General features: G+C 39.6%; 2 protein-coding genes across 2 annotated transcripts in view; both read right to left on the bottom strand.

The window, feature by feature from the left end:
* Nucleotides 1–1,800: 1,800 nt before the first annotated feature.
* On the bottom strand, nt 1,801–9,066 carry LOC137082997 (zinc finger protein 436). The gene is made up of 3 exons (XM_067448623.1): nt 8,788–9,066; nt 7,724–8,219; nt 1,801–5,041 (listed from the first exon to the last, which is right to left on the bottom strand). The coding sequence occupies exons 2-3, from the start codon at nt 8,202–8,204 to the stop codon at nt 3,642–3,644; spliced, it is 1,881 nt and encodes a 626-aa protein (XP_067304724.1). The 5' UTR covers nt 8,205–8,219; nt 8,788–9,066; the 3' UTR covers nt 1,801–3,641.
* Nucleotides 9,067–10,147: 1,081 nt separating this feature from the next.
* The window catches only part of megf8 (multiple EGF-like-domains 8), a 33,056-nt gene continuing 22,227 nt past the window's right edge, over nt 10,148–20,976 (bottom strand). Inside the window, exons 38-44 of the mRNA XM_067448622.1 lie at nt 20,711–20,906; nt 18,965–19,133; nt 18,676–18,868; nt 18,244–18,414; nt 18,018–18,148; nt 13,794–13,926; nt 10,148–13,704 (exon numbers count right to left, since the gene is read on the bottom strand). Coding sequence (XP_067304723.1) covers nt 12,223–13,704; nt 13,794–13,926; nt 18,018–18,148; nt 18,244–18,414; nt 18,676–18,868; nt 18,965–19,133; nt 20,711–20,906 — 2,475 coding nt within the window. The 3' untranslated portion in view covers nt 10,148–12,222. The remainder of the gene's footprint in view (nt 13,705–13,793; nt 13,927–18,017; nt 18,149–18,243; nt 18,415–18,675; nt 18,869–18,964; nt 19,134–20,710; nt 20,907–20,976) is intronic.

The following is a 20,976-nucleotide window of genomic DNA, read 5'->3' as shown; positions in this document are numbered from 1 at the left end:
ATACATATGAGAGGTTAAAGATCAAACTATGATCTCAGAAAATAAGTCAACACATTTGTTAGCATGAAAAGTAGAGAACTAAAGGCTGGAATAAACTAAATGACAGATTTTCACCATGATTTGTCTAGCTGCCAAAAGTCAGCACATGGGCACAGATTATTTAGCTTCAGACTATGTTGGAGGACCTAAAACATTTTTTTTTAAATATTGAGCTGATTTTAGACCACTCTTTTTAATCTGTTTCCTTGTGTGTGATTTTTGTATATGGAATTATTCGAAAGACCAAAGAATGAGGTGTGTAACCTCATTCATTTAGTGTATGATGTTCAGTTTTTCTGTAACCATTCAGTGGGCAAGTGAAGTATGATGCCGTTAAGATTGTGTAGTGTATTCAAGCCTTAAAGTTGGTATGAAATGGAAGTTTGAAATAGAAATAGTATTTTATTTCCTATTGTGACATATATGGAGGGGGTGTCTCATGTGAGTGACAGGTCCCACCCTCACATCAGTAAACCAGTATTTCGCCTAAAGATTATGAGGAAACGTGAATTAAAAATATATATATTGGTGCATGGGTAAATCATTTATAATTTAAAAAAAAACCACTAAGAGGCCATTCACTCAAACAGCAGTCTTGCTTTTAAAAGCGAGAAAAGTCGGCGTCTTTAAACCGCAGACCTCGTTGGGGAGCCCTCAAAATGGATGTGACGAAAGTTATTACTCCGACCAGCAGCTATAACCGTCTCGCAAAATCTGTGAGTCCCAACAGCAAAAGAGGTCCGTCTAGCATATGCTTACAAAGACAATGTAAAAGCAACGCAGTGGAACACAAATGCGTTCTGTGTGGAAAAAGTTTGATTTTATAATCATAATTTGACAGAGATGAGGGAGTCGCGCAAACAGGATTACATGTTACGCAGTAGATGCCGTTATGCTTTTTCACTTGTTTGTGTGAAGTAACCCAGCATGCTGTCTCACTATGAGAAGAGTGAGAGAAGCACAGGAGAGAGACAGATGGCACCAAAGCACATCCTAATTCCCAAAAGCAAACACTGACAGATATCTGTTTCCCCCTGGTGCCCCAAAGGAGGAACTACTACCAGAAACGTTTGTTGCAATTTATAAAAAATTACAGTTTCTATAGAGTGACTGACATAGCCAGTAAAATACAAAAGCAGTATTTGGAGTATATTCAAAAACACCCAAATTTTACCCATGTTACTTTGTCTCCAATGGTCATTTCTTTCCGTACCCTGTAAGACGAGAAAATCATGTGAGGGGGGGAGATTCTGTCACATAATCTGTCTCAATTTTCAAAATCTATTAATTTTGTGCGTGGCAAACCTTCCTATCACCCGATCTTTAGGAGCCATGCGTGTTCTGACAATTATTATTACACTATAGCAACAGAGAGAATTAAAACGCACTCCTTCGGTACATCTCCCTGACCCTCCTCTCAGACAAGAGGCTTGCTAAATGAAAAATGGACATGCTTTAAGAAGTATTGATTCCAGCTTTAAACAAAGGTAGACTCAATATTATTTAGCCCTAAATACATCTTTGTTATCTGTGTCGGTGCACCAGTCACGCTGCTGTCCTCGTAATCGCAGACATAAAAATAATAGGGCTATTCCCTCAACATTGACTGAAGCAGACCTGTTTGGGCCCTTTGACCAAGTGATCCATCTATTGGCTTTAAGCGTTTGCTCAGACTGCGACAATGCTTTGGTAGTCTCTGCACAAGCTAAGAAGGAAAGACAAAAAGACAATGTTTTAGACAAAATGGTCATGGTCAGCATATTGAATTTCACTGTTTATTTAAGATAGGATGAATACAGTTGCAGGTGCACAGTTCAGGCCAATACAATGACAAAACCACTGAGTAAAGTTTTAGTGAACACAAGTCATATATTTCAACATTTTGAACTTATCTTAGAGCTTCATACTGATTTTTATATTACCAAGTTATCAGTGCTTCAAGGCATAAATGTAAAACTACTTTTATCTTAACTACAGCCACAATAATTATTAAATGATCTTACCCTCAAAATACTTTGGCGTCGGACAGTTACATTAAATGGAAGGATTTTAGGATCAGCTACAATAATAAACTGTAAAATAACCAACACGTTACAGTATTTACTTCAACACACAAAGGTAGATATACAGAGCCCTCGATAAAGCATTAGGATAGTAAAGACAAAATATCTTTTTTTGCTTTACACAAGGCATCTAAACATTAAATATGAATTTGAGGCAAAAGTGCATAGTCACTTTTATATTAACACAAAAACTGCTTTTACAGTTAGTTTGCAAATTGTTAAAATAGAAATAAAACATTCTGCACCTTTGCCTTACCTTTCAGATGCCTTGAGTTGAGCAAAAAGAGAAATTTGACCTCAATTTATAGATGATGCAACCTTTACATGCTTACATCAAAAAGCTCATCGATTATTAGTATGCCACAGCAGTTAAGTCACATCCTTATTCAATATTATTAGCCAACAGTGTCTTTAAATGGTTAAATATGAACGTTAAAGCTACACTGTGTAACTTTTTTAGTTTATTCTTAGCTAAGAACACTTAGTTCTTTCAAAAATATGTGCTCATTAATGTATATTTACTTATTTAAAGTAATTAAGTATTCGCGAAAGTTAATAATATGCCAATGAAAATACATACGGGTGAGGGGAATGCTGGTCGCCATGTTGCCCCTCCATCTTGAAAGTACATTAGCCACAGAGGGACATACCCGTAAATTCAAGCTTCACCTTTCGCGTTTTAACACTCGATGGCACAGTGTCGAATGTGAAGAGGGTGATTGCCATGTTAATCTTGGACTAAATCGGCCACTGTAGGAGTTAAAACGAAATCAGAATTGAGAGGAACATAAACTATTATTCGCTGAATGGTCATATACCTTTTCACCACTAGATGGGGGAAAATATCACAGTGTAGCTTTAACCTGCCTGCACCTGTAGTACAGATACATTAAAGTCAAAGCACTGTTTTTCACTCCAGATTTCATACCCAAACTAAACATAAATAAATGCATTCATTCTTCTTCATTTTTTTATTGAATGTCTCCAATGGAGTTGAGCATGCAAAATGACTATAGGCTAAACCTTTAAAGGGGTAGTTCACCCAACAATGAAAATTCTATCATCATTTACTCACCCTCATATCATTTCAAATCTGTATGAATTTCTTTCTTCTGCTGAACACAAAAGATATTTTGAAGAATGTAAGTAACCAAACAGTTGATGGGCCCCCATATCTCCCCATTTTAGGGGTTCCAAATACATAGCGCCGATAGAACCTTTTCTTCTAAGAGTGTATGGAAGTCAATGGCGCCCATCAACTGTTTGGTTACTGATATTCTTCAAACTATCTTATTTTGTGTTCAGCAGAAGAAAGAAGGAAATGCATACAGGTTTCAAACAACTTAAGGCTGGGTAAATGATGGCAGAGCTTTCATTTTTGGGTGAACTATCCCTTTTAGAGCAGTTCACAAAGGAAGACTATGCACCTGGATTCAGTTACTTTTAAGAATGAAACTAATTTCCAATTCATCAATAAACACCCAATCCATTTTCCAAAATAAAACATAGATTAGACAGAATGGTGCAGAATCCGTAAGCTCATATGTGCTTTTCCATGTGTTGAGAAAGATGGTGCGAGCGAGTGAAGGTGCGGAGACACCGCGGGCAGCTGTAAGGCCTTTCGCCTGTGTGCGTTTGTTTGTGTAACTTCAGGTGCTGGGGCAGAAGAAAACTTTTGCCGCACTCCGTACACTTGTAGGGTCTGTGGCCTGTGTGACTGCGCCTGTGCTTGCTGAGGTCGCCTGAGTTGTTGAAGCGGCGGTCGCAGTCAGAACAGGCGTAGGGTTTTTCCCCCGTGTGTCTCCTTATGTGTTTGGTCAAATCGCCAGACTGGGCGTAGCTGGAGCCGCACTGCTCGCAGCGGTATGGTTTCTCGCCGGTGTGTGTGCGCATGTGGTTTTTCAGGTGCTGAATACGGACGAAGCGCTTGCTGCAGACGTCGCAGTGGTACGGCCGTTCGCCCGTGTGAATGCGCAGGTGTTTCTTGAGTACGTCCTCCCGTGTAAATGTCTTGGTGCACTCTCTGCACTGCAGCATTCGCTCTGAGTTGTGCGCTCTTTGGTGGACCTTCACGTACCTCATAGCAGAGAATGTTTTGCCGCAGTCGGGACATGGAAACGCTTTTTCCTTTGAGTGAACATCTTGGTGGATACGAAGCGTAGATCGGTGACTGAAACTCATCCCACATTGGGGGCACTGGTACGGCCTTTCCCCCGTGTGGGTTCGCAGATGGCATCTAAGGTGGCCCATCCTGGCGAACTCTTTATTGCATTCGGGACACTTGTACGGGCGGACACCGGTATGGATGACTTTGTGCTTCCGCAGACTCCCCATATCATGAAACCTACGGCCACAGTCTTCACAGACGCATGGCTTCTCGCCTGTGTGAGTACGTTTGTGTATTGTCAGACACTGAAGCGTAGAGCAGTTCTTGCCACAATCTCGGCACAAGTAGCCACGGTCCATGCAAATGGGTTCGTTGACATCTACATTGGGTTTCGTCTCGTCCTCGTGGCAGCGATGTGGTCCGATACCCCAGACTCCAGCAAAGCTTTTACCGCATGCGGCACAGCTAATATGTCCATCTTTACACACCGTGGCTAAGCTATGGCATCGACGGCAGTGGTTTTGCAGGTTGCCGATATAATCGAAGCTGCGATCACACTGTGGGCAGGTGAATCGCTTTCGGGTGGGTTTGGGCATGGGAAGGTGGGCCTTGCGCATGTGGGTATCCAGCTGTTTCTGAGAGAAGAACCGATAGTGACACAGCGAGCAGCTGAGCATCCCGGAGATTATTTTAGAGCAGTTGTAGACTTTGTGTTTTTTTACCCACGACAGATATTCACTTTGATGGCACCATTTGAGGTGTTTGTCCAGGTATGTAAACTCAGTGAAAGTCACAGAGCAATGGGGGCAAGGAAAAATCAGGGAGGAAGAAGCTGTGAAAGGGAAAAAAATATAACTTGAATGTCGCCATCTTAGATTTAGTTCATGATCTCAAATCAATGAACAGGCAGTGTTATTAATGAAAAAAAAACAAAAAACTTAGACTAAAATCAAAGTATACCGTATACACTATATTGCCAAAAGTATTAGGACACCCCTTCCAAATCATTAAATTCAGGTGTTCCAATCACTTGGAAATCCTGTCCACAAGTGTATAAAATCAAGCACCTAGGCATGCAGACGCTTCTACAAACATATGTGAAAGAATGGTTCGCTCTCAGAAGTTCAGTGAAATCAAGCGTGGTATCGTCATAGGTTGCCACCTGAGCAATAAGTCCAATCTGGAAATTTCCTCACTACTAAATATTCTACGGTCAACTGTTAGAGGTATTATAACAAAGTGGAAGCAATTAGGAAAGAGAGCAAACTCGCAAAATCAGCAAAACCACAGAGCAGGGTCAGCACATGCTGAGGCAAACAGTACACAGAAGTCGCTAACTTTCTGAAGAGTCAATAGTAGAGACCTCAAACTTTGTGTGGCCTTCAGATTAACTCAAGAACAGTGCGTAGAGAGCTTTATAGAATGGGTTTTCATGGTCGAGCAGCTGCATTCAAACCTTACATCACCAAGTACAACGCAAAGCGCCAGATGCAGTGGTGTAAATCATGCCGCTACTGGGCTCTAGAGCAGCGGAGACGTGTTCTTTGGAGTTATGAATCACGCTTCTCTGTCTGGCAATCTGATGGACGAGTCTGGGTTTGGCGGTTGCCAGGAGAACGGTACTTGCCTGACTGCATTATGGTGTGGGGTTGTCCTGGCACCAGTGCACAGAGCAAGGTCCAAAATACATGGATGAGCGAATTTGGTGTGGAGCAACTTGACTGGCCTGCACAGAGACCTGACCTCAACCTGATAGAACACCTATGGGATGAATTAGATCTGAGACTGCGAGCCAGGCCTTCTCGTCCAGCATCAGTGTCTGACCTCACAAATGCACTTCTAAAAGAATAGTTAAAATCTTCATAAACACACTCCTTAACCTTGTGGAAAGCCTTCCCAGAAGAGTTGAAGCTGTTATAGCTGCAACGGGTGGACCAACTATTAAACCCAATGGATTAAGAATGGGATGTCATTCAAATTAACGTGCATGTAAAGGCAGACGTCCCGAAACGTTTGGCAATATAGTGTATCTAGAAGACCTAAAACTAAATTCAATACATTTTTAACTCAAAAACTAAAATAACTAAATAAATACTAAATACTAAAATATCTAAAATAACATAAGACACAAATAAATATATTTCTTTTAAAATATATATTACATTCATTTCTATTCATTATAATCCAATTAGGGTTATTCATCTTCATTATAAAAAGTAAATATTTATACAGTCTGTATATGGTTTTGGTACAGGGCAAATTGTATAACCGACCTTCATTAAACAGGGATATGCCACTAGCAGGAAGTTACTAAAATTAACAATAAATGGAATAAAAATAAATGAATAAACATATAACTTGTATTAACTAAATATACGTTTTTGAAACAAACTGTATAACCTGCCTTCATTAAACATGAATATGCCACCAGATAACACTATTTAAATTATACAATTTACCCCACACTAACTTTGGCAGCATAAAAATACTTAAATAATTCATATTAAAATAAAAATACTTAAATGGATAGTTCAAACAGGGATAGTTCACCCATTTTTGTGTGAACTAACACTTTAATACTAAAATAAAAAATAAATAAGCACAACACTACAACACTGAAGACAATTACAGCCAAACTGAACTAAAATGAAAGGACAAAAATAAAAAAAAATTAAACAACTACAGTATTTTTTTTAGAATGTTAACGCAGGTCTCCAAATTTTGTCGTTAACATACACCAATCAGGCATAAAATGATGATATTATGTTGGGACCCCCCTTGGATCAGACTTGTTTTTTAAGCGCATCGCACAAATGCTCGACTGGATTGAGATCTTGTTGTTCTCAAAACCTTCCTGAACAATTTTTGCCTTCTTCCCATTGTACACTCTGGTGCACTCACACAAGGACACGACCATCCACGTAATGTAAAAGAAAATGTGATTCATCAAGACCAGGCCACCTTCTTCCACTGCTCCATGGTCCAGTTCTGATGCTCAAATGCCCACTGTTGGTGCTTTCTGCAGTGGACAGGGGTCAGCATGGGCACCCTGACTGTTCTGCTGCTATGCAGCCCCATACACAACAAACTGCGTTGCACTGTGTAGCCTGACACCTTTCTATCAGAAGCAGCATTGACTTCTTAAGTAATTTGAGCTACAGTAGCTCGTCTGTTTGATCGGCTAGCCTTCGCTCCCCACGTACATCAATGAGCCTTGGCCACCCATGACCCTGTTTCCGGTTTACCACTGTTCCTTCCTTGGACCTCTTTTAATAGATACTGACTGCAGACCGGGAACACCCCACAAGAGCTGCAGTTTTGCAGATGTTCTGACCAAGTCGCCTGGTCATCACGATTTGGCCCTTTTTCCTGCTTCTAACGCATAAACTTTGAGGACAAAATGATGATGATGTTGAAAGAGATAATGTCAGTGTTATTCACTTCACCTGTCATGTTATGCCTGATAGGTGTACGTCATTTATAAGACTAAGGCATATTAAAACAAATCGCTTACCTGTGTTTTTCTCCAGGCCAGTGGCACCCACAGAGTTTTCATCTGGAGTCTCAAGCTTCACTTCCTTCCAACTCTCCTTTTCCTCCTTCACAATCAAGGCAGACTCTCTCTGCAGCACTTCATAAATGCCAGGCTCAGTTTTGACCTGAAAACTGGGTGGGTTTAAAGGGACACAGTCCGGTTCTGTCTTTGGAACGAATGCTCTGAAAGCAGGAGAATGAGGGTGTTGCTTCTGTTGTTCAGATGATAACGTTAGGACTCCCAAAGCCTCCAGCTCTTCTTGCTCTGGTCTCATCTGTGTGACATCAGGACAGGCGTCCATAACACAGTCCTGGGTGTCATTAGATGTTTTGGTTTTATCCGTGTCGATACTGATGCCATTGCTATTTGATGGCAATGGCTCTTTATCAATATTTTGCAGCTGTTTGGTTATTTTCTTTTTTCTGGATAACTTTCTTTTCTTTAACATGTTAACTTTCATCTTCTTGTGCACAACCTAAAGAAATATTTGGGAAGGATAATAATATAGTGTATCGTTTTAATTGCAAGACATTCTTGGGATAGCATTAATACTATAATATTAGTACTATTATTTGTATAATTTTTTTATTATCATCATTCAAATAGGTTGATGTTTCTGTTCTCTAATCTCAAATTCCTGTTGAAAGTAACACATCTGGATTTGAACAACATTTTGCTCATAGTAGGTGGTCTAACAGTCTGTAAAAACTGGTCTAGCTGGGTTCCCATCTTGGCTAGGCAGGTGTTTTCAGTCTGACCAGCTTAAAAGTGTGGGGAAACTCCTCTAAAACCAGCCAAAACTACAAACTAAAATTAAAAAAACACCTTATTTTTCAATTTATTTGTTTTTTTACAGGGGCAATACACTAGGCATTGTACACACAGAAAACATGCTGTGCACATTAGGCTAGTCTATGTTTTTCAGCAGGCACGTTTAACCATGAAGATTCAGATAGCTAATGTGACAGCATTAGCTTGTTTAAGACATGCAGATGTAAACACGAGGGTCGTGTTAACTTACGTACAGCACAAAATGTTCTTACCGCAAATACTAAACCTTTAGTTATTCGGTTGCATTTAGGCGGCAATGAAAGATAAATTTGACTGAAGATTGTGTTGGTTGTCCAATGGACTCTGACAGCCTTTAGTGTACAGCATCCTACAGCTCAAAAAGGCGTCTTGTATATCCACCCCCTAAATTGACACCAATACGACTAATTATACTAGAGGAAGTTTAGTTAACAGGGACCAAACACGGTTTTCTGTTGAGTTAGTCTGAAATTCGTTACAACGATACTGATAATAGATAATAATGTAAAGCCAGCAACGATAATACATCTCAAAATAAGGTAAAAGCGGTAGCGGTTTTCAAAATAAAAGTTCTTATTCTCTTTAAAAAAAAAATAAGTGGAAATAACATTTAAAAGACTGGTACACAATAAATAATTTTCAACGTATTAACAGTATGTACAGTTCAAGACATAAAAAATAAAACCGCTTTGATGTCAATTTTCACACTTATATCAACCATTCACAGGAAAGATCAGTGTAAGAGACCCAATTTTATTTATACCTTTTGATTAAAAGTCCAGTTACTGTTTTTGATTCCACACAGCAGAGGGTATTTTTTATAAGAGTTTTAAGTCAGGTACAAACAGTGTTGGGGAAAAGTTACTTTGAAAAGTAATGCATTACAATATTCCGTTACTCCCTTAGAGAGTAACTAATTGCGTTACTTAGTTACTTTTTAACCTGGTTAATCTAGTCATTTTTGCTTATGGTTTAGCTGAACCATTAAAGGTCAGCAGCAAGTACATTGGTCATTAAAGTGAGATTGAATGCGTACAAAATATTTGATTTATTTAACATTTAATGATTGTAGGTTTGCATTTCACAGATTTTATTAATTTTGAGGAATACTGAATCTTTTTTTTGTGCAAATGAGATTAGTAAATGCACACTCACATTTAGCCTACAACAGGGCTATTCAAATCTTACCCTGGAGGGCCAATGCGGTGCAGAGTTTAGCTCCAACCCTAATCAAACACACCTGAACATGCTAATCAATGTCTTCAGGATCATTAGAAAATCACAGGTGAGTGTGTTTGATCAGGGTTGGAGCGAAACTCTGCACCGCATTGGCCCTCCAGGGTAAGATTTGAATAGCCCTGGCCTACAATAACCATAATTTACACATGACTCCACACTTACGATTTTGAGATATTACAATATTGTGACAAGGGAGCTGTCAGTCAATAAATGGGAAAACAAAGTAACTTGCGTTACTTATTTGAAAAAGTAACTTAGATATTTTTTTGTAAATTTTAAAAGTAATCTGATTAGGTAACAAGTTACTTGTAATGAGTTACCCCAACATTACAAAAGACAACACAACAAACCCTGTTAACCATTAATGGATGATATTTTATTATGGACAAAGCATCTGTTAAGCATCAAAGGCATGTGCATCAATCACAGTATAACTGTAAAAGCATTTGAAAATGTCTGAACAGAAACAATTTACCATATTCAAACCTGTTTTAATACAACAAAATAACCAACTGTCATTTGAAAATTGCTTTATCCCTTGTGCGGCATCCGAGATAAACATATGGCTTCTCCTGTTATGTTTCTATTATTTACATTAAATAATCATCAATGTTAAACACTTTTCATAGTATCTTATAATTCACCATGACTCTTCAATTATCCAAAAAAGAGAAAGAAAAATAAATGTAACTTTCTACATTAACCTACATAAATACCATTCAGATTACGCTCAGAAAATAACAGTCCATCCTAATACAAAACAAAAAACAACGAATGGTGACTCCATATAAATGGCAATACTGTAACAAACGCCATAAACCATCATACAGATAAAGAGCTAACTGTAGTATGTTCAGTGTTTTTTCTCTTTATGTTATTACCTTATAGTGTCTCACCAGGAGCATTATATTGTAATGTTTAAAATTTCCATTGCACTTTTTGTTCAACAGATTTCATATATCAGGCTAAACATGACTCATCAGAATGCTGCAACAACCCAGATTGGGCGATACATTTAATTGATCATCAGGATTAAAACATTGTTCCATAATTTATAAATGCTGTAGCTAATTGTCCTAAAAATATTAAAGTAATATGAAAAATTCAACAGTTGGTGAAACCGAAGTAGTGTAAGGAGGGAACAGAAAAAAGTAATATCCTTCATTTCCTACACAAGGTTTTTGTTGTTGTTTTTTTAAAAACTTTTTTGCATGGGCCCTTCTCAATCAGCTTATTTCTTATATATATACACTAAAGATTAATGTCCTAAACTCAAATAGAAATTCAATTCTAAATTGAATGCAAAACAGTGTGAGGATTCAGTCACACAGATATATTAACATTTGGTCAAGGCAAAGTGAGTAAAGGCATGTCATCAATGCAAACAAAAAGGACATGTAACCATAAGCTGTCAATTTACAGCCTGAAATGCATCTTTAGTCCGAATGAATATGTATAAAAATAAGCCAATGGCTCACCATGAAACAGACCTATTGACTAGATTAAAATCCGCTATATTACAGGAAGCATCAACCAATTACAGCCATGACAAAATACCAGTAACAAAAGCATTACGACTACATTTTATATTACACACGTCCACATTTTTTTGCAGACAATCAATGTTTTGCACATTCAAGCGGACATGTTGCACCGTCTCTTGGTTTGGATGGCAGTTCAGATTGTCACATGAAAATATAAAGCACATTGGTTCAGCTGCAAAGACCGGTTGATATGTCATGCCATTGTCATCATCTTGTCCAGCTAATTTCAGTAGTGTATATAGGACACAGTAACAAAGCATGGAGATACAAGCATGGCATTGCATAAAGGTTGATGCCTTAAGTCAATATGGAGCTTGTTAGGAGTGATAAACAAGTAAACAACACTTAATTACAGTCTATGTACAAATCACATTTCCTACGATTCACCTTTTTTCTTTTCTGTAATAAATACATCCCTTTTGTTTCCCCAACTAAGCAAACCAAAATGAAAGGGATAGTTCACCTTGAAATGACAATGGTTATTTCCTCACCTTCATGTCATTCAAAACGTGTTTTTACAAGAGCAACACAAAAGAAGATATGATTTTTATCCATACAATGAAAGTCAAAGAGGTCCAATTTCATTTCATTTTCTTTTCTTTCTTTTTTTTTGTTTGTTTTTTTTACTTTGATTGCATGGACGGAACAAAAATATATATACTTTTAATCTTCAAAATATCTTTTGTTTTACACAGAATAAAGAAAGTCATACAGGTTTGGAAAAACATGAGGGAAAGTAAATGCTGACAGTACTTTCATTTTTGGGGAGACCTTACAACTTTAACATCTCTGTAACTCTGCTCTTGCCCATGAAAATCCCATGAGTGTTTTTTTTATCTTCTCACTTTCTTTCTTACACTCATGTCCCATCTTTTTACATTCTCCTCACATGGCCATGGTGGTTAGATGCTGGTGGCCCAGCAAGCCTTTTCGGCCGCCCCCAGCACCAGGGTGTGTTCCTGCTCCACCATGTCCACAGTACTCCTGCAAATTTTGCCGCAAAGTGACAAGCGCCGAGCCCAAGCAGGCCCGGTTGGGTGCGAGGATGCCTCCTGGCAGCTGTATGAGCACGGTGGCCACCCCTGCCATCCCGTCGTCGGTGGGCTCCAGAGTGATTGGTCCAACTTTGAAGGACGAGTACGAAAAACCCATGAGTTGCGACAGGAAGGGGTCAGAGCGGCAGAAATGCTGGTAGCTGCCATGCGAGGAAGGATGATGGTGGTGGTGATGCGAGGTTGTGTTGGCCGTAGAGCTGGGCGCATAGTGGTGAGCGTTCAGGTAGTGGAGGGGAAGGTGCTGTCCGTTGTTGCCTCCACTCAGAGCAAGATGGTGGTGATGGTGGTGAATGGTAGTGCCTGTGCCGGGGTCATGTTTGTAGGACAGAGCCCCAGGTCGTCCCCTCTGGCCCATCACCATACCACCAAGCTTGCCTGTCCGGACCTGGGCCAGGGATACGGCGCTGCCCCCTCCAGCAGAGGGCAAATATACCAGCTGCGGCTCCTCTGGCTCCAAATAGACAGTGAGTTTGGCGAACGGACGAGAGGCCATCTTGGTCATCTCTTGAATGTGACGTCGCTGCTCTCGGCGGAAGTCTAAGAACTGCTTGACTTTCCAGAGCAGCACACAGACGGACAGGAAGAGGAAGAAGCAGGAGAAAAAGACGGAGAAAAAGACGAAGAGGTCAATGTGGGCCTGGTCCTGTCGTAGAAAGAGGAGGCCCTGAGACTCTCCGTTATGGGTTTCCGTGCCCACGCCACGTAAGGCGATATAGAAACGACTGGACTTGAGAGAGTGCACTTCGTGGGGGAAGGTGATGACCACGCGGTCCCGTACGCTGCGTACAATTAATACCGTTTGTGGTTTCCACACGGTGATATAGGTAATGAGACCTTCGGTTCGTTCTTCCCGCACCTCTCGATCTGTACCTTGAGACTTTGTAGACTGCAGAGTGCCGAGCAATGCCGACGAGGAGTTCGCAAACACCTTCATGGGTGACGGTGGGGCGAGAGGAACCTCCCTTTCTCCCCGTGAAGCGGTCGCAGAGGAGGCCTCATCCTCGATCTTGATGGTATGCACACCGGTCTGGCGGTCTACCTCCACAATGAAGGTGTCATGCGAGTTGGACACGTAGACCTCGACTTCTCCAAATGTAACGTCAATGGTGACGCGGATATCAACGTTAGTGAACTTAGGCTGGGCCGAAAAGAACACTGTGCGGCCCCTAAGCAGATTGCGGATGTTGGGCTCATGGAAGCAGTTGACCTGTGACGTGGGATCAAAGCAGCATTCACTGTCCACGTTGAACTGCCGGTAGCACTGCCGTCCATTCACTGGATTGCCGTTGAATGAATCTTTGCACTTGGCACACTATAAGCACAAATATGAATAATTAATGCAATGTCTTACTAGTGAAATACAGAATAAAATGTCATTGGTTGTAATGAATTGCCCATTACCTGTTGTCTGTAACACTCTTTGCGGTCATTCTGTGGGCTACTTAGACAGGATGAAGTTTCAGTGTTGTTCTGGCAAGGACAGCCAGTGCCATCATGTTCATTACAGGTGTCTGCATGGCCATTACACTGACATCTACAAGCAAAGAATGTAAATATAACTGGATCAGAAACTTAAAATTTTATTACAAAGTGACTTTAAAAACCTTGAGACAGAGACATTTTCTTATCGCTTGGAAGACAACTGCCTAATATCCTGAATTTTGTTTTTGGTAGGTCATTATATTGTTTGGAGCGTAAGAAATAATAATGAAAAAATTATTCTATGTAGAAGACAGACACCAGGGACCATTTATTAAGAAAAATGAAAGACATGAAAACCATGAAAAGCTTTTTATTTTCATTCACCAATCAATTTTTAAGGTTTTTTTTTTCTTTTTTTATCCAAACTCTGTATAAAGATGATTTTTAAGATATAACAATGATTTGATATACCATTTTCCTTTATGCAATATGAGTGTAAACATGGCCATAAAAGCCATTCCTATTCAATGCAATTCAGCTATACACTGTATCTAATTTGCATATTAATATATTCTTGGGGCAAACATGTAATGAAAAATGACGTGTAATAATTGGGAATATTTTCATACCAATATCTCATATTTCATAAGACTATTGATATAATTTATTTCCCTATTCACTTGTTGTTTCTCCAAAATGCCTGATATGCCATGATTTGTCCTCTACAGAGGTCATGTAAGAAATTGATGACCTGTTTCGTAACAAAAAATCATATTCTCATTTGAAAATGAATAATGTTTTCCTGAGATGTTGACTTCTGACAAACAATTAGAAAATTAGTCAGATTTAAATGATAATTACAAATATATATTTTCCATGAGTGCTAAATTTGATCATTCAGTCATTTTTAAAAGACAGAGTTGTCATGGTTACACCTCTAAACATGTGTTATCTCTGCAATGCCCTGAATGTGTTATTTACAGGACATCCAGACTTAAAACTGACGTATGTTGACAGAGAGATTTGCTAAAATATAATGTCCTCTACAGAGGAAAAAATCAAAAAAGTAAATTCCCTGTAAACATGTGGTAACTTTAGACAATAGGCCATTTAACCAGTAAATTACCTTTTAAGAGATAGTGTGAACAGGATCTTTTCAAAAAATACCAGTAAATCAGTTCAGGCAATCTCTCTGTATGAGAAGTTGTAATATTAGCAATGATTTACTGTACGATGCTGTGTGTGAACAAAGAATGAAGATTGCCAGTATGAGCTTGTATGAGGTCAGAACGCACTGATGTAAGAAGGTTGCTTTGGGCCAATCATAAAGCTCTGATGAAGCCGTTTCCTGTAAGTTCTGCTGCTCTTAATTGTTGTTCCATGTAAACACGCTAGACGGACGTCGTGTTGCGTCTCGCACTCAAGACCCTGCCTTCGGGCCCACATTAAAGGTTAATGGGAAATGTATATACGTATAAAATATATATATATATAGGTTAGAGGTTGCTAGGCAACGTGGGGGAGAGGACGCTGGCGTCGTCTGTTCGCCGCTTCTCCACCCACAAATGATCATGTTAATGTACTATTAGATTTAGATTTTATTTTATTTCCTTATGTTTGTGACTAGTCTAACAGTCAGAGCTACAATTGGGCCTGTTGCTGATTGCTGGCAGCCACTGAGAGGACGTTGTTCCTCGTTTCGCCGTTTTCCACCGCTTCTAATGTTTACGTTAGAATTGCTGCGGTTGGTTGGTTCTGGTTTGGAGGACATTTGATGTTTCTCGCCGCGACTGCTCACTGGTGGTCTCCCTTGGGCTTAAGCTGCATGGTGGCTGAAGTTTGCACCGGGCTAGCGTCATCTGGGCCATCGTAATCGGCGTCCGGCATGATGTTGGGATGTTCCGCTTCTCGGCTGCGCCGCTGTTCCGTTCTGCATTGCGGCCGTGGAGCGGCTTGGACTTCTGCGCCGACCCCGGTGTGTCCACAGAAGTGCCCGAAAAAATGTTCTGCCTCCTGCATGGTGCTGCGGCGATCCCCATCGTTTGAATCGTCATGAAGACCCATCATCTGGTCTTCAGCTGTCCTGCCTCGGCGATGTCATCGGTACACTGCCGCTGGGGGAAATCTGAAACATGGAGTGGACCACAGTGTGCTGCGGAGCTAACAGAGACTTCCACCATCAGCTGTTTTTTGTTCACCATCAGCTCTGTTTCTGTTCACCATCAGCTCTGTTTTCTGTTCTGATTTCTGTGTTGGTTGATTGTTTGTAGTATTCTATATTTTTACTTGTTATTCATTTTTTGTTGTTATCCCCCCCCCCCCCTTGTTGCACTTTGAGATTCTTCGGAATGAAAAGTGCATTATAAATAAAATCTATTATTATTATTATTATTATTATATATATAACATACATAGGGCTGGGCAATAAAACGATAACGATAATTTTTTTACGATATCATTTTCCTCGATAAAACGATAACAATAGTTCGATAAAGTATCGATATAATGCTTACGGCTACGCATAATGCTGCTCATGCGTATTGCAGACCGGGCTTCTATATGCTGCATGTGGTGTTGTTTACAGTCACAGTGACTGACAGGCTTGGAGAATCGGAGTGAAGTGGAGCGAGAAAAATGAGCGCTCATGATCAGCTCAGATGACACAGATATCGTTGACACGTTAGTTCACTCAACTTTAGTGGTTTGGAGATATTTTGGCAATCCCATCCGATATAAAACAGATCATTGGCTTATCATAGGTTCCCCACATGGAATTTAATTATTAAATTATCGTGCTTCTTCGAAGTTCTTCCATACAACATTGAGCCCAACACAGCGGTAAATCTACATTAACTACATTCACGCACAGGCTTATCACCTTGTTAGTTGTAAACAATCATTAAATCCAGCATAAATCTTAAAATTTCCAATGAAGGCCTGTTACTAGGAATGAGGAATGAACATGACTACACAAACAAATGCGTGTGTGAACACAGACAGACAGACAGACAGACAGACAGACAGACAGACAGACAGACAGACAGACGTGCCTCAGATTATGCAATCACGCCAGAAAGGTCATGCTAGACATAGACCGAAACGTCATTTTATATTATTTATTTAGAAAATGACTGATGGTTTTGCTAGATAAGACTATTCCTATTCCTAGCCTGGGATCATGCAGAGCACTCTGAAGCCCTTTGAAACTGCATTGATTTGGACCTCCAACATTTTGGTTGCCATTGAACTGTTTTCCTCAAAAACTTGATTTCTTTTCGACTGAAGAAAGAAAGACATGAACTCATTGGATGGCACGGGGTGAGTAAATTATCATGAAACAAGCGGTTTTTGTGAGAAAAGTACTGTTCGATTTCTCACGCAAACCGCTTGTTTCGTGTCTTAGGCCATCAGTGTGTACTTACGATGGGGGATTGTTTAATTTGGACTTCTCCGTGTATACTCTTTGAGGTGGTGACCATAGACCTACATTATGTGAGGCACAGACAAGAACGGTTTGACCTAAAATGATCAAAATTGAAACTACTGGGGAAACAAATACTCCTACATCTCGGATACCCATGAGGTAAGCTAAAACATATCAAAATTTAATTTCAAAGTGAACTATCCCTTTAAGTGAACTAATCTTTTAATGGATCTCAGTTGGTCCTCTGCAGGAAGTATATGGTAATTACACTTTCTTTTCAAAATTTTCTCTAACGTACAGAATCAGATGGCAGAATTCCACTTCTAACACCTAGATCAATATCCAGAAACAACTCCTATTTGATTTTGATTATCATTAAAGTATTTTATTTAATAAATATGATATATTTCATATGCTTGTTAATGGTGTACTTGAGGAATTTTGCAGTAAATGGGTAAAACAATACTTCATATCCCCCAAAACACAGCATATACATATAGATGAGAAGTAAATATAGGTTTAAACAGGAAACAAGGAGCACTTGGGTGAAAAATAATAAGTGACAATGATTCCAAGTTGAAAGAATTGCAGCTCATTTTACTGCACATTTTTTAAAAATCTAAACATTCATGCAGCCTATGCATCCATTTTCTATGCATCCAAAATTGTGCATACATTGCACATTATATATAGTGCATACTAGTTTTTCACAAGTATACAAGTATGATAAACATCTAATAAAATATAAGAGAACAATGCTAATTTTCTGAACCACTCACTTCTCACACTTCCCTTGCAGCAGGAAGTAGCCACTGAGGCAGCTCTCACACTTATCTCCCACACTGTTGTTCTGACAGGTCACACACACAGCATTGTCCTCAGTAGGGCCCTCTGTTGCCCATTGTTCAATCTAAGAAGAAAAAGCATACAAAGGAGAACTCAGGCCCTGCAACAAAACTTCATGAACTGAATAAAGAGAGAACAGATCTACTGAACACTGCTTACGCTGTCACGGTCCAGTGGATAGTCTTTTGGATTTTCCACTGCCCTCCGATGCTCGTCTTTGGACAGACATACATCACTGTTCCCTCTGCAGAACTCACGACAGGGGCGACACATCCCACCTCCCACTGCTAATCCCACAAACAAGGGCTTACACTTTTCACAGTGCTGACCCTAATAAGAAAAAAGACTTTTATTTAGCACATTAAATTGATATTAAGTAATATTTCGCAATATTACTGTTTTGCTGTATTATTTTATCAAATAAATGCAGCCTTGTTGAGCATAAGAGATTTCAAAAATCTTACCAACCCCAAATTTTTGTACGATAATGAAAGGCAATAATTCTTATAAGGATCTATTCATGGAAAAACATAAATAAATAGAAAATAACAATAATAATAAAAAAACACAACACATGAACCTTCTTATTACCTTTGTGTTATTCTTGCACTCTAGACAGGTGTCCAGCTGAGAGATGCTTTTACAGTTACTGTGTTTGTTACAGCGGCACTGAGAGGAGCAGTTCTCCCCGACAAAACCAAAGTGACACTGACAGACTCCTGGAGACACACAGGTACCATTAACACAGCCTTGAGCGCACACTGGCTCACACTGACCCGACACGCTGAGAAAAACAGAGAGAGAAAGCGAAACATCCATTAACTACTCAACCAGGGGAAGGTCAATGATACTGTTCGAGAATAAAAGCTGTTAAATATACCTGCTTAGTACGTAGCCCTGTCTGCAAGTGCAGTGGTAGCCTTCAGACAGATCATGGCAGTCTTGAGTGATATTACAGTGGTGATGTCCATTGGAACACTCGTTCTCCTCTGGGCAGTGCAGGAAGGACCAGCTACTGTTCCACTGTGGGCACAGAGCCTCGATCACACCTGAAGAGTAGGAAGACAATTAAGTTTTAATCCCATAGAAAAACAGATAAATGAGTGAAAAGGGGCAGTTTAGAAGTTATCTAGAGAGGTATGTTGGGTCTGAATAGAGTGCAAAAGTCAAGTCCTGGAAGCAAGTCACATTTGTCTTCCCCCCTTCAAAGAAATGTCAAGATTTCCAAATGATTTTAACGGGTTTCTTCACAGATTAGCATATGACTTTGTATCAATAGAAACTCTTGTGTATATTTGAATGAGCGTGCTTCCCCCCTCTCAAATCCCTCCGAGGCAATAGATTTATGCATTTTATTTCAGGGAAAAATCCTCAGATGACGCAAATATCGTCAATACATCACTGTTTCATTCCTATGAAAGTTAAGCTTCCAAAGGCATGAACTGAAAACGTGCCAGACTGAACACGCGCTGTGAATGTATGCGGCAGACGTGTTTGCCTCAGGTCTCATCACGAGAGCTCATTCATCACGGTGAATGTAATCTGACTCCTGCTGCATTTGTCCCATGACACTCCCTCAGCAGCTAAATCATATTATATTGAACAACAGTTTTAGTTTTTAATTGTAGTGTCTATTCTCTAACTGAACTGATTTTATGAAAATGAATGCAGTGGGAAAGTTATCCAGTCACAGTGATTCAGTAGCGGTGGCTTTGGGAGTGGCCTCGTACGGCAGCGATGCATTCTGGGAATTGTAGTCTTTCATCCACATGAGACAACTTGTCTTTTCTCAGTCTAGAAATCTCCAAATTCAAAAATAATTTCTACTACATTAATGACCCATTTTAAATACCGATTCATCTTCCCAGCGCTGAAGTACCCCTTTAACAAATAACTTATAAACAGACCTGCTATGTAATCAATGGTTTATGCTTTTATTAAATCCACTAGTCTGTATTATTTCAACCTATTTTTTTAAATAATCTTGTTCAACAGCACAGTTCCTTGTGAAAAAAATACATTACCTACGATTGTGCAAGGAACATAAATATTTACAAGTAGTATTATATAATCTATCTATCTATCTATCTATCTATCTATCTATCTATCTATCTATCTATCTATCTATCTATCTATCTATCTATTTATCTATCTATCTATCTATCTATCTATCTATCTATCTATCTATCTATCTATCTATCTATCTATATTATAGATAGAGAGAGAGAGAGAGAGAGTGAGAGAGAGAGAGAGATTAGATTGAGATAGAGAGAGATTAGATAGAGACAGAGAGACAGAGAGACAGAAGAGACAGACAGACAGACAGACAGACAGATAGACAGATAGACAGATAGACAGATAGATAGATCGATAGATCGATAGATAGATAGATAGATAGATAGATAGATAGATAGATAGATAGATAGATAGATAGATAGATAGATAGATAGATAGATAGATCCCATTGGGGAAAATTAATACCAAGGCTGCTAAAAAAGTGTTGCACTCTACAGATCTCTGTAGAATACTTGAGTCTTACTGATCAATCACGTGTAAATAAATTCAGTGTCATTAATTTTTACATGATTCACAAGCCGAATCTGCAGAAAGACATAAAGACGTGTACCGTTCAGTCCTCCCTGAAGACAGCGTCCAGCTCCGTTACCACCACGGGCCGCACACCAGCCACACTGCGGCCTGGAAATGCACTGGGAGCACTGAGTCAGCTGGAAGCACTGGGGAGAGCATGAATCTTTATCCGTCAGCAAACGACCGCACTGACCCGCCTCGCAGCGCAACGGAACAAAAGAGGGACTCATGCACTGGAAAAGAAAGAGGACAGGTGGCACGGTTACTGGTCGACTTCATCAAGTTAGAAACAGCTTCACGAAA

The sequence above is a fragment of the Pseudorasbora parva genome, chromosome 7 (genome assembly GCF_024679245.1).
Source record: "Pseudorasbora parva isolate DD20220531a chromosome 7, ASM2467924v1, whole genome shotgun sequence".
In the NCBI taxonomy this organism is placed as follows: Eukaryota; Metazoa; Chordata; class Actinopteri; order Cypriniformes; family Gobionidae; genus Pseudorasbora; species Pseudorasbora parva.
This window is presented reverse-complemented; position numbering and strand designations above follow the sequence as displayed.

Bases quoted from the DNA above. Each gene is read 5' to 3' on its own strand.
- LOC137082997 (XM_067448623.1), bottom strand. From the start codon at position 8,204: ATGAAAGTTAACATGTTAAAGAAAAGAAAGTTATCCAGAAAAAAGAAA. The intron at 5,042-7,723 runs GTAAGCGATTTG...TCCCTTTCACAG, and splicing joins TGGCCTGGAGAAAAACACAG to CTTCTTCCTCCCTGATTTTT.